Source organism: Gymnodraco acuticeps, unplaced genomic scaffold, assembly GCF_902827175.1.
Source record: "Gymnodraco acuticeps unplaced genomic scaffold, fGymAcu1.1, whole genome shotgun sequence".
Classification (NCBI taxonomy): Eukaryota; Metazoa; Chordata; class Actinopteri; order Perciformes; family Bathydraconidae; genus Gymnodraco; species Gymnodraco acuticeps.
Genome location: NW_022991672.1, coordinates 83,641 through 98,187, shown reverse-complemented (window position 1 = coordinate 98,187; position 14,547 = coordinate 83,641). Strand labels below are relative to the sequence as shown.

Sequence of the window (14,547 nt, the reverse complement as noted above, 5' to 3'; positions counted from 1 at the left end):
CCATCATAATATTAATAAAACAATAACAAATATAATAATAAAAAATACAAATATAATAATTATATAATTAATCATGTATATAAAAAGTATGAAAATAAAACATCAATAAATGACGAGGGACGGTTTTGGTCGGTTTTGATCACATGACAATTCTGGTCATGTGATCAACTGAGTCCAGATCAATTCCTCATTGATCAAGCAGCTGCATGGCTCAGTTGATAGAGCAGGTGTCCCGTAACTTTGTGTATATGGGTTTAAATCCCGACCTTGGCAGTACATTTCAGTATAGATACATCCCCCTTTAACACTGCATCTGCACAAATACTTTCACCCATATCATGTCTTAAAAAACATATTTCAAAAAGATATTAACCAAAATTCAACATATGCATTTGATAAAATAAAAGTATTTGTACCCTGAAAAAAGTATTAATGTAGAATAACCAGCAGGGGAAGTGTTAGACGATGTGTGAAGTGACTTTGATCATTTTTCGGTGTTGCTGCACCTTGTAGACGACGGAGGACGGGACTACAACCCCCAGAGTTCTGTTCGCGCTTGCGTCACCAACTTCCAGCCAATGGTTGACTGCGTACGGGTCACCTGACCAGCACCGCAGCAGATTTGAATGTGTGGTGGTGTATGTATTTTCCGTGTCGTCGTTTTGAATGCGGAGCAGAAAATAACCTTTGAGAGTTTTAAGAGGCGCTTCAGGTTTGTTGTGTTTTAATGTAATGACACTGACTTCCGTGGACTTAACGTCATGTTGGAATTCTCAATTTAAAGCTGTTAATTAGTTAACATTTGCTTCAGCTAGTTTGCGAACCAACGGGCTAGCATGCTAAAGTTAGCATGACAAGTAACGTTCGTGTTTTAACTGTTAATCAGTGGTGTAAAGGAGCTAATTACATTTACTCAAGTACTGTATTTAAGTATACTTTTGAGATATTTGTATTTTAATATTTACATGTTATGCTACTTTGTACTTCTACTCCACTACAGTTCAGAGGTCAATTGTGTACTTCTACTCCACTACATGTATTTAATCCCTTTTGTTACTTTACAGATGTGGATGAATGGTGTGAAATCTAATCAAGTGTTGAATCAGACTTTAGTTCCACCTGGAGTAAATCCACCAGCTACCCTGCAGTATACAAAGCCATTCAAACTAGCTGCACCTTCACCAGCTTTGAGAACACTTTCATGATCAATCATTATAAAACATATCATATATATTATTCTGAAATGGACCAATCTGCACAACGACTACTTTTACTGTCGCTACTTTCACTATATTTTGATGATAATACTTTTCTACTTTTACTTCAGTAACATTTTGAATGCAGGACTTTTACTGTAACAGAGTATTCCTACACTCTGGTACTTCTACTTTTACTGAAGCACAAGATCTGAGTAATTCTTCCACCTCTGTTTGTCAGAAGTTATTATACAATATCATAACATGTGTTAATGTACTGTTGCTGCAGGTGTGATCTGGATCAATCTGTATCGCACAGAGAGGAGACAACATCGGGATGGACTGTCGAGCTAACAGCGGTAGGTTAACACTGACTAAGCCAGAGTGTATTTAAACACCGCTAACACCATTTGTTTTGTTACCTCTTTTAAACCCGTGTTTATGTCTCCATACAGATATGTTCTTTCTGGCTGATGAGAAATTTGACTTCGATGTTTCTCTGTCACCTGCCAGGTAATTTCCTCTCAGCTGTGATTCAATTTAAATAGCTTTATTGGCATGACCATAATGACATACAGTATTGCCAAAGCTTTGTACAATTATGATATCCATACATAATCATTAATAAACATTTTAAACAAAAGCAATTCTAACATGTTTTCTTTACAAGGATACTATACAGCTTTTGAACACAAACTAGAAATGCCTATGTGAAGCACTTTGAATTGCCTTTGTTTCTTAAAATGTGCTATACAAATAAACTGACCTTGAACCTTGATTAAAGTAAACACGGAACAATAGAAAAAGTTGTTCTATCTAAAAGTTGATATTTCTCTCTGCAGCTCCAAAGGTGATGAAGATGAGGATGAGGTGTTCATGGGTCCGGTCAGCCATACGGAGAGGTGCGTCTCTGTAACCGTGGCGTCGCGTCTTGAGAATGTCGGCGGCGTGCGTGCAAGCTGGAGTCCTCTGAGCGAAGATCAGCTGGACGCCGTGTGTCAGGAAGCACACAGACTGGCCGACCAGCTGCAGGACAGAAAACCCAATCAGAGCGCCAACGGGACCGCCAACATGGCCACCGACGTGACCGCCGACACCACATCTCACAGGGACGAGTTTGTCCAGGACGCTGAGGTCAAACTGGGCATGTTGGATCACATCCCGAGTGCTCTGAGCCCCATCAAACGGGAGACCTTCTGCGTGCAGGACAGTCCCATGAAGCAGCTGCCGCCCGCCGTGCAGTGCCGCCTGCTCAGAGGAAGCAGCTCCAACGCTCTGTCATCCACCCAACCTTCAACCACCAACCCTGTGCCATCCACCAGACCTGCTTCCACCACCCGGCACTCCTCCGTTACCCTCCCTTCATCCTCTCGCCCCGTAGCCACCTCCAGACTCGCCACCTCCATGGCGGGGGGGAAGCCTCAGCTCAGGATGGGGCTTCGGGGGAGGGCAGCACTCTGTGTCGTGCTGCCGAGCAAACCTGCCGCCCCGACAACTTCCTGTTCATCCAGCAAGAGCCAGGTGGAGAAAACCAGACTGCAACCGTCGAGACAAGTAGGAGAGACAGGTTTTTTTTCACCTATTGTGCAAAATCCACTTCTTCATGTCTCTTCTACATCAACATGTGTCCCCTCTTCTTCATGTCTCTTCTACATCAACATGTGTCCCCTCTTCTTCATGTCTCTTCTACATCAACATGTGTCCCCTCTTCTTCATGTCTCTTCTACATCAACATGTGTCCCCTCTTCTTCATGTCTTTCATTCATCAACATGTGTCCCCTCTTCTTCATGTCTCTTCTACATCAACATGTGTCCCCTCTTCTTCATGTCTCTTCTACATCAACATATGTCCCCTCTTCTTCATGTCTCTTCTACATCAACATGTGTCCCCTCTTCTTCATGTCTCTTCTACATCAACATGTGTCCCCTCTTCTTCATGTCTCTTCTACATCAACATGTGTCCCCTCTTCTTCATGTCTCCTCTACATCAACATGTGTCCCCTCTTCTTCATGTCTCTTCTACATCAAACATGTGTCCCCTCTTCTCCATGTCTCTTCTACATCAACATGTGTCCCCTCTTCTTCATGTCTCTTCTACATCAACATGTGTCCCCTCTTCTTCATGTCTCTTCTACATCAACATGTGTCCCCTCTTCTTCATGTCTCTTCTACATCACCATGTGTCCCCTCTTCTTCATGTCTCTTCTACATCAACATGTGTCCCCTCTTCTTCATGTCTCTTCTACATCAACATGTGTCCCCTCTTCTTCATGTCTCTTCTACATCAACATGTGTCCCCTCTTCTTCATGTCTCTTCTACATCAACATGTGTCCCCTCTTCTTCATGTCTCTTCTACATCAACATATGTCCCCTCTTCTTCATGTCTCTTCTACATCAACATGTGTCTCCTCTTCTTCATGTCTCTTCTACATCAACATATGTCCCCTCTTCTTCATGTCTCTTCTACATCAACATGTGTCCCCTCTTCTTCATGTCTCTTCTACATCAACATGTGTCCCCTCTTCTTCATGTCTCTTCTACATCAACATGTGTCCCCTCTTCTTCATGTCTCTTCTACATCAACATGTGTCCCCTCTTCTTCATGTCTCTTCTACATCAACATGTGTCCCCTCTTCTTCATGTCTCTTCTACATCAACATGTGTCCCCTCTTCTTCATGTCTCTTCTTCATCAACATGTGTCCCCTCTTCTTCATGTCTCTTCTACATCAACATGTGTCCCCTCTTCTTCATGTCTCTTCTACATCAACATGTGTCCCCTCTTCTTCATGTCTCTTCTACATCAACATGTGTCCCCTCTTCTTCATGTCTCTTCTACATCAACATGTGTCCCCTCTTCTTCATGTCTCTTCTACATCTACATCTGTGTAAAGAGATTCTGAAAGTTTCAGAAAAAAATATTCTCTCTCTCTTTTTGTCTTGACCCATTTCTATAAAAACCTGTCTGCAAATGAGCTGATCAGATTTTGGCCACTTTATGATGTCATAATAACGATTGTTTGGCTTGTGTAACCATTAGCCAACAAGGTATTAGCTATTTCTAGTCTTTTAATTGATCTTATGTACTATGCCTTGTCTTTTTATGCTGCTGCAACCCAAACAATTTACAAATTGGGATCAATAAAGTACTTATCTTATTATACATGTAGATTCAGTCTGTTATATCTACCGTATTGACGGGTCGTCTTATATTCGGGTCAATACGGTACTTTGTTTCATCTGTCGAACAACTGAACATCCACAATTTGCGAGGACGAGATGTATTTACTGCTGTGTTTCTTGGTTTCAAAGAGTTGTTGTTGTTGTTGGTAGAAACCATGGATTTGTGTCTCTTTTCGTCGTGTTTCAGGCGGTGGGGGGTTGGAAGCGCAGCCCATCGTCTCGCCCCTCCAGCAGGGCGGGGTCCAGCGAGGATCTGCTCTCTGATTCGGCGAGCGTGGCGTCCGACATCAGCGACTCCTCCTTAAACTCCAGCCTTCAGGGGAAACGCATGCTGGCTCCGCCCACTAAGGTAACACACCTGTTAAAAAGTGGTCTACAACAGGGGGGGAGAAACAAGTCAAATCCCTTACAAGTGTACACAAACTTGATACATTGATTTGATCACTTTGGGGGGATTCAAGTCCATCTTAAAGGACAGAGAACAAGAATCCGTTGGTCGATGTGATTGCTCTTTTATCCCATCATTTATGATAAAATAGTTTTATGTTTTTATAATAGTTTCTTTTATTTTGCATATTGACTGGTTAATGTGCCATTTTTTGTTTGCGTTTTACGACCGCTGTGTTCCTCTGCCTGTGTTTGTTTTGTGTTCATTTGTTGTAACTTTGTTCATGCTGCCCTCTTGGCCAGGTCGCTCTTGGAAAAAACTTTTACCTGGTTAAATAAAGGATATATAAATTGACCTTGATACTAGTCACACAGCGCCACCTGCAGACCAACACACTAAATGAAACTGATATTCATCATGTGTCTTAACTTCCTTTATGTTTCGGTCCGTTAGAGTGCGATGAGGAACATGTCGGGTGTGAAAGCTCCACCTCTTCAGAGGAGGAGGGTGACGGAGAGGAACAACACATCCTCTTCCTCGTCCTCAGTGTCCAGCTTCAACTCCAGCATCTCTCTGTCCCCAGCCAAAGGTACGCTGACGTAATGTAAAGAGTGTCCATGCTGTGTGAGGGACTTACAAAACTACACCATTGTCAACAAATCTGACCACTCTTCATTAACCCTTATGTTGTGTTCAAAAGCTGTTACCATTCATGGTGTACATTTTGACCCATGATTTATCTCAGTCCAAAACACACACACAAAATGACTATCATCCAATATTGTTTTAACTACATCATAACTAACTCATTATGCATTCATAACCGTACAATCCTGTTATTTTATTGTATGGTCCCAAAACACATTACACCACATATTGCACACGTGTGTGTTCAGGTTCAAGTTAGGGCTGCACGATTTTGGGAAAAAATCTAATTGCGATTTTTCTGACAAATATTGCGATTCGAATTGCGATATTTGTTTTGAAGCGACCCAACGGAAGTTTATGGTAAAATGCGGCCATAACTCCGGCTAGGAAGGTCGTATCAACGTACTCCCGTCTCTAGCACCCCGCAGCCCGAGCTACGAGTGAAAAAACTAAACTTACATGAAACTTCCGTTGGGTTGCTTTAAAGTCAAGCTTCAGTTTAAGATTCACCCTGTAATAGAAACACGTGATGGAGCATTGCTAACCTGACTCAGATGGTTCACCAAACCATCTAAAGCTCCATTGGAAGCCATTTGGAAAGGGCAGGCACTTTCAGAAGCACTTGGCAGGTGATTGGATCAATCTGTCTATCACCTTCTATCATGGGCTACTTCTGATTGATTAACAATGGCTGGTACATGTGGAGCACAGCACTTCTGATTGGTGTGGATGACTGAGACACAAAAAAGAAAAAAATAATTGTAATAAAAAAAAATATGTGTTAGAAAAAATCGCAGGCTTTGCGATTTGATAATCGCATCATTTCAAATCGCGATTTCGATTTAAAATCGATTAATCGTTCAGCCCTAGTTCAAGTGTTAGTGTACATATTCTTTGAGAAAGGTGGAGTTCTCGTGAGGGGAGGGGAGACTGGGTGCATGTTGCGAAAAATGATTGTGGCTGGGGGGGAGGGGTGTCTAAAGTCAAAGATGAATCTTGATTGGGCCAAATTTGACCTCGAGTCCCCCAAAACAATTCTACTGGGTCTCCCCAGACCCCAACACCAAATTACACACTTCTTTTTTTTAGAGACCTTCAGACTTGGCTAAAATGGTCAAAATCAGTTTTGCAGTGCTTATATAGCTGCTGTGGAGGATATCATGAAGCCTTGATCAGATAAAAAAAACAGAGCGTAGTTATTATATCATTTGAACTTGAAACGGGTCACAGGAGACCCGAACAGAACGTAAGGGTTAAACTAAGTAAAGAAAACGCCATGGAGTTAAGGAAAAACGTGAAAGAGAATTCCTCAGGACTTAGGGAAAGAGACTGTACTGATTATGGGAGATGAGAGGAAAACATTAAATGACAACATACCTCTTGGTTTAGAAAAAACGACACCCTTTGATGGTTTCCTTTAGGAAAATAAAGCTCAAGCTAATGAGAAGACAATACGGTCTCACTCCTGTAAAAAAGCAGCAGCAGATGAAAAGTTACGTACGTCTGGGTGGGGATACAACCATTTCTCCAAGATGGACTAACAACAGAGTTTCTAAATACTTTCCCCTGGGCTCTCTTATCACGGTCTTTCCTGCTGGCTTCATAAACATAGACAAATAAATGTCTTCATTTCCAAGGTTGGAATTTAAATAATGTAAAAGGAAACGTTGCTTACCCTCTTGTCCACTCGTATTAATCAACATGAATCCCGATTAGTATGATACTGTTTGTATAAATAATACTTTCACTACTTCCTTTCAAACATGTTGAGTTAATTAAAGCCTGGGAAACGCCATGAAATGCTCTTTAAATGACCTCATTTGAACAAGATTTGACAGTTCCCCAAAACATATAAGCACTTAAGCAAGTTATGAAATAAGTTGTAAAATGCTTAATAAGCATAGTGACTTATACGATCTTTATTTGCCTGTCAAAGTATTTTTTTTAAATGTTGAAGCACAGGGTGTCTTAAAAAGTATTAAAAGTTGATCAATCAATTTAGTGAAAATTAAGGCTATTAAACGGCTTTTTCCAAGATATTACATTTTGTAGCTTGTTTTCAATAAGTATATAAATGGTCCAAAGAGGTTGTGTTCTACAGTCTGCCTGAATGTAATCATTGCGTAGGTGTGTAGTGTGATTCTGTGTAGTTTATTGATGGCATCCCGTTGGGTTTGACGTCATCTGAACAGGACATCGCACGCTCACTGCTTGATAGCGCGAAGGTCCGTTTACGCCGGTTGCTAAGCAACATCGTTATGGGGAAATGCAAGTCTGCGTCCAAATGGTTGGAAGATAAGGAGGAAGGACAATCAATACTGTATATAGTCAATGTGAGGTAAAGTGTGTCGCCAAGGTAACCGGTTACAACTCCAAGTGGCGATGAGGTCTTAAAATGTATGGAAAGGGTCTTTAAAAAAGGTCTTACATTTGAGTTCAGGATTCCTGCATATACCCTGAAGCTCTTTCCGTATCGGTTAGAGAAACCGAACAGCTCTTATCATGGCTGCCATTTCAGGTTCATTTCTCTCAGTTAAAAGCCTTCCTGCGAGGACAAATACTATCCGACTGTAACCCTGTTGTTGTGTCTCCTCTCAGGTAAACTGAACTCCTCTCTGAGCGGCCCCGCCCCCAGCAGACCGGCCAATCAGAGCCGCCCTCGTCGCTCCACCGTCAACACGCAGCAAATATCTTCCTCCACCATCGCTGGCCGCCGCTCGATGTCTCTGCAGAACAGGAAGCTGCCCGAAGTGGAGCCCGTCAAAGCGGGCAGATCCAAGCCGCTGAAGAGGTCCGATTCCACGCCGGTGCAGCTGACCCCCGTTAAGAGAGGGTTGGAGAAGAGCACCCAGCCCCTGAGCGCTCTGAGAAGCAGATCCAGACCTGAGGCACTCGTCCTTCTGACACCAGGCGGAGGATTCAGAGGAGTCCGCAATGCAGACAGTGAGAGGAGCATCAGTCAAAGTCAACTTTATTGTCAATCTTTTAGTTTGTGTGTACAGACAGAGAGATCGAAATACCTCAATCCTGAATACAAATATATATATATATATAACAATATGTATATCCTCTAGGGCTATATCCGAATATTCGTTCGTTGGAGTACTATTCGGGTTTCAATTCCGTTATTCGTTTTTTGTTTTTTTTTAAATTGAATTTATTGAAATCTCCCATATCAACGTAAGAGCTTGTGCCTCTTCGGGAGGTGCTAACACTTAACCATAAACGTTATCGTTTACTTTCTCCGTCTTTATATGTAGATATTACTTTTCTCCGTTAATCTCCGTCACGTTGTTTCCAAAGCAACAACAACTTCCTGTCAACAGCGCTACCTCGCCTTCAACATAAAAGCATGTCCATAAATAGGAAGCCAAGCCAAATTACACTTAAGACATATACAACTGCAACGAAAGTAACAAACACAATGCGATATCCTTTTCAATTTCAAAGAACACAAATTGGGTTACATTAACAAATAACTATAAAACAACAATACTGTAGAATAACAAAATGAATGCCGTGAATACACTGAAATACACGTGTTGAAGCGGTTCGCTGCCGATTACTACCGAATATCCGGAGCCCGAAAAATGGTATTCAGGACAGCCCTAATATCCTCTATATCTCTATATCTCTATATATATATATATATATATATATATATATATATATATATATATATATATATATATATATATATACAAAAAAACAGTCACTTCTTCAATATGTTTATGTATGTTTATTTTTCTCATTCTGCCTGTGTTGCAGCACCTCTTTTCACCCTCTGTCTGAAACCAGAGCCCAGTCTGCTCTGATTGGAACTCCCTCTGGAGGGAACACGGGGATTCTAGCCTTTTAGCAGACTATTTACATGCACAAAAACCTGTATAACACACTACTGGAAAGAGCAAGCCCCCAAAGAGCATAGTAGGGCCGCTTCAAAGCAAGCTAACCACCAAGAACAGACTCTATGCTGCGCTTTGACGCATTATTTAGCAGATTTATAGCCTATTCCATTTTCCATTCCCTCTTCTTATATGTTTTGACATTTAACCGAACTGTAATAAAGTAATCAAAATGACTGCATGAGACCAAATGCAGAGTTCAAAGCTGCAGCACTTTCTGTTATACCGCCTGTGGTAAATAAAGACACACTTAAAGTTTGACTTTAGAAAGGTTAGGAGTAAAGTCTCTGGTCCTTACCTCTTAGAAATAATTGGCTTCAATTTAAACTTCTTTGTTCAAACCAAATAAAAGAAAGTCTTGTGAAACAGAATAATCTCATTGTGTTGTTGTTTTAGCTCCAGACGTCTCAAAGATGTTGAAGCCAAAGGCGCTGACGTCAGTGAGCAGCCTGGACAGGTAGGTGGTGCTAAATACTCCTTTTTAAAAGAGCAGCTTTTACCAACTTCTGTCCTGCTGAGTCTAGGGCTGTGCGATTAATCGTATTTTAATCTCGATTTCGGCTTGCAACGATTACGAAAACAACGTAATCCAAATAAAACGATTTATTTGTTTGTATTGGTTTTTCAGTTGAATTATAATTAAAGTTCAGGGTAATCAACTGTTAAAAACATATTGTTCACATTTTCTTTTTCAAGAAATGGATGTTTTCAAAGTAAATGGATAATCGTATTTAATAATCGTGATATCAATTATTGACAAAAATAATCGTGATTATGATTTTTGCCATAATCCCACAGCCCTAGCTGAGTCTAGATCTGAAGTAGTTTTTTTTTAAGGTTCATTTAACTTCCCTTCTGGCAGTCAGGGTTCCCACGGGGTCTTAAAAAGTCTTAAGCGTCTTTGAGTTGTGAAAAGCGCTATATAAATAAAATGCATTATTAAATATGATTTAGAAGGTCTTAAAAATGATGGGATTTGAAAGGTACTTCTGTATCGCGATCGCGTCTAAATGTGTTTTGAGGGAAATGTCCGGGCTGCAAAGTCACCAGTACGGTAAGAGCCTTTCAGGTCCCCCCAACAATCTGTATTGAAATAAATCAACATGGAACCAGTAATCACTAACTTTGTTTCCCCCGGCCCCGTATCGGAGAACACCCAGCTAAAAAGTCTTACATTTGAGTTGGTGAAACCTGCAGGAACCCTGGGCAGATCATTAATGATTTCCCTCTCCTTCTTCTCCTGTAGTCTCCAGAAGCCATCAGGCCCTCTGACGCCCCCTGCTGTCAGGTCGCTGCAGGTGAAACCTCAACGTCCCTCCGCCCTCCCGACCCCCGTGAAGCGCAGGATGTCCTCCATCCCCACGCCCACCACCAAGAGCCGGGCCAGCAGACCGCCGTCCAACCCCGGCTCTGACCCCGCCTACACACCCTCCTCCACCAGGAGGGACAGGAGTTGCTGGTAAGGCTGCCGTTGACCAATAGGAATATCCCTTGTGAAATATATATATATATATATATATATATGCCATTACATGCCAAAACATTAAATATCTTCGGACTCATTCATTTGTTTGTTTTGGTTTCTGTAGCCCCGCCCCCTTGGAGATGCAGGAGGCGGAGTCTGTTGAAATGCCCGTCATCCAACCCTTCTGCCTGGAGGAGGAGGAGTTTCCTGCTGCCCCGCCCACCAGCTCACCACAGCCCGACCAATCAGAGAGCACAGAGGCTGGAGCACCGAGTCAGGGCCAATCAGAGAGCACAGAGACTGCAGCACCCAGTGAGAGCCAATCAGAGTGTACAGTTCCTGCAGCACAGAGTCACAGCCAATCAGAGAGCACAGTTCCTGCAGCACGGATTGAGAGCCAATCAGAGAGCACAGATCCTGCAGCACTGAGTGAGAGCCAATCGGAGAGCACAGTTCCTGCGGCACGGATTGAGAGCCAATCAGATTGTACAGTTCCTGCAGCACAGAGTCACAGCCAATCCGAGAGCACAGTTCCTGCAGCACGGATTGAGAGCCAATCAGAGAGCACAGATCCTGCAGCACTGAGTGAGAGCCAATCGGAGACCACAGTTCCTGCAGCACAGATTGAGAGCCAATCAGAGCCATGCAGGAACCTGATCGAACCTGAAACTAAAGAGGAGAGCCACCACAAGACACATGAGGTCAGAGGTCACGCAAAAATAAAAACACACACCTCACATAACTCAACTTTTCTTCTGTTTTCATCTGTATTTATTTCTGCCGTTTGTGTGGCAACCAATGAGTGTCTGAGAGTTCACTTCACTTCTTGTTTCTCTCCTCAGTTTCTCCTCCTGGATCTCCCCGCTCCGACGCTGCTCCCTCAGGAGAAAATGCTCATCGACCTGAGCAACACCCCCGAGCTGATCCGCACCAGCAGCAAGTCCTGCTCCAACTCTCAGGTACTCACACGTTACCTTTAGCTGACGCTTTTATCCAAAGAGACTCCCATTAAGTCTTTCAACCATGAAGAAACAAACTCAAGATACATGTGCAGGTACTCACATGTCCTCTCTATGAGCCCAACTCGATTAAGTGCTACTCCGACACATTCCTTTACAATATTATATCCACAAACACAAAACCTATAATGTAAACATATTACGCATTACATTTAGGGCTTTGGGCCTCATGACAACATTTCACATTGGCCCCAATTAGGCCAGGGGCAGCACTGCAAACACCCAGCTATAAATAGTAAAACCAGAGAATCTGATTAGCCTGCTGTGTTTTCTTTTTTAGATTTATGTATTTGAGTTGTATAAATAAATAAAAACTGAAATAAAATAACCTAAGAAGCGACCGTTTGAGTCGTAAAACAAAGTAAATGTAATTTTAAAGCATTTTTTCTTTAACTTCTGTGTGGTTTAAAAAAAACACCCGGCACAAATAATTATTTTGTTTTAAAATATCTCTTCAGGGGAGCTTTAATAATAATTTGTATTTGTATATATTTCACTTGCAGTTCAAAGTGTAGATGGTAGACATCTCCTAAAATACTCAGAATATATCACATAGAATACAGTTACAAGTACAAGACATAAAACAAACTTAAATAGAGCAAAGAATATTCATAATATCAGGGTGTCCGCGGGGTCTTCAAAAGTATTAAAAGTTGATAAATCAATTTAGCGAAAATTAAGGCTATTAAAAAGTATTAAACGGCATTTTCCAAGGTATTAAGAAGGTCCACAGCAACGACAACATGAAACGCCCTTTAATTTACTGAAACAACATGTCGGGGAAACCCCTCAAGGCGGCCCCATGCATAGCGTGCCGTAAAATGCTGCTTCTTATTTTAAGTTTTGTTGCCTGGCTCCGCTCTGTGAGGGGGGGGGGGGGGGGGGGTTTAATCTGCTGGTGGACTACCTGAGAGATATACAGCAGGAGAACACGCCGTCCACCGCGGAGAATAAACAGAAGGTCAACACATATCGACCCTAAATATAGTCTATATTAAGAACGAGAAAAGTCTTAACATATATAGTTTTTTGTAAACATATGACAAATGTGCGAGGGTGATGACGTCAGAGCATCGTCCTATGTGCCGGGCTTAGCCCCAGACAGCCCCAGTCCAATTTAACCCCTGGGTATTTGTGAGGGAGCTCCTATATGGCATTACCCCGCTGAAGCTCACCAAAGTTTAATATATTTCATAGTTCAACGTTTTGTCAATTGTTTTGTTTATTGGTCAAATACTGGTTTCTAATGGTTTCTGAGGAGTTCTACTGGAATGAAAGAGCACAGAGTACAGAAGCTTACAGGAGGCTTCAGTCTGTCTGCACTCGGTTTAGTTGTGCTATCTTACAATCAATATAGTCAATGTGAGGTAAATTGTGTCGCCAATGTAACCGGTTAGAAATCGAAGTGGCGATGAGGTCTTAAAATGTATGGAAAGGGTCTTAAGTGGTCTTACATTAGACTTCAGGATTCCTGCATATACCCTGGATAGGTACGACGATAAAATGGTGCATTAAAAGGAGGATAGTGCAAATACAACAAAGTCAGGTGACCGGTTAAAGTGCGGCAGAAAGCAGGAGTTAGCTTCCTAAAAGGCTAAATTGTACAAATATGTTTTGAGTCCCTGATGGCATTTTGTTCCATAGCTTTGAGGCGTAGTTCCTGAAAGCTGCATCACCAATCTTTAAATAGTGTTTTCTCTCAACCTGTGTTTATATTTCTTTATTGTCCTGCAGCTGATCGACCTGACCTCTCCGCTCATCAAGTGGAGTCCTGAAGACAAGAGGGAGAACCACGCTCCGCTCATCAACCTCTCCTTCTGATCTTCCTCCTCTTCCTCTTCCTCCTCCTCCTCAGGATCTTCCATAAACTGGACTCTTAATTATTATAATTTAGTAAAATGACCCCTAAAGTTTTTATCAGCAAAGCCTTAACTGAGTATTATGTTTTAAATGGAGAAAATATTCAAAGGTTGCAAAAGGTGTTTCTGCACCGGATTGTACTTTTATTGTCTCAGTCTTGCTCTTATTGATGTCTGAATAAATGTTTATGTCACGGCTGCTTGTTTACTTTCTGTGGTTATAATATGTCCTCTTAACTTGATTGAGGTAAGGGTTAGTTTGCCGGGGGATATACAAAATATAAAAATATATATATATATAATAAACCTCCAATCAAAGATATTGTTGTAAAATAAAAAGTCAGAATTTGGCATTTAAAATGATGAAAAATTAAAAAAATTGTGAAATAATCTCTGATATTTTAATTTTCCCAGCAAAACAGAATCCTGTAATAATAACAGATTATTCAAATTTCCATTACGAAACATAAGAAATCTCATGCTCTATAGACACAGGTGTGCTCGCTCTCACAGGGTGGCAGAAAGAGGTTTTTTTTCGCTGCCACAGCAGTTTTCTCGCCAAAGTGACTCGTATCGCTGAGTGTGTTTTCCTCAGCTATAATAAATATGCTGCAGGTTCAGGTGTGTGTTGTTCACTTGAAACATGGCTCTCTTCACGTGCGCTATCCTCGTCTTCCTCGCGCTCTCCGACTGCAGCCGGGCTGAAGAGCAGGTGAGGAGCTTTTTGAAATCTGGACTTGTATCCAACGTTTTATTTTTTCATTTCTGATCTAAAATATTATCCCGTTTCGACAATGCATAAACCAGGGGTGTCCAAACTACGACCCGGGGGCCAAATGCGGCCCGTTGCCCACTTTTAATCGGCCGTCAGCAAATGCTAAAAGT

The 14,547-nt window shown here is 41.8% G+C and overlaps 1 protein-coding gene across 2 annotated transcripts; it reads left to right on the top strand.

Moving 5' to 3' along the window:
• The first annotated feature begins 579 nt into the window (after positions 1-579).
• On the top strand, positions 580-13,858 carry gtse1 (G-2 and S-phase expressed 1). Of its 2 annotated transcripts, none has more exons than XM_034198686.1 (12): positions 580-712; positions 1,486-1,555; positions 1,652-1,709; positions 2,039-2,717; positions 4,566-4,727; positions 5,220-5,355; positions 8,013-8,357; positions 9,716-9,776; positions 10,566-10,778; positions 10,909-11,485; positions 11,627-11,743; positions 13,538-13,858. In XM_034198686.1, the coding sequence occupies exons 2-12, from the start codon at positions 1,534-1,536 to the stop codon at positions 13,622-13,624; spliced, it is 2,457 nt and encodes an 818-aa protein (XP_034054577.1). In that variant the 5' UTR covers positions 580-712; positions 1,486-1,533; the 3' UTR covers positions 13,625-13,858. The 2 variants fall into 2 exon arrangements, with proteins under 2 accessions (XP_034054577.1, XP_034054576.1); XM_034198685.1 differs by having other exon boundaries at positions 2,039-2,750.
• Positions 13,859-14,547: the final 689 nt, after the last annotated feature.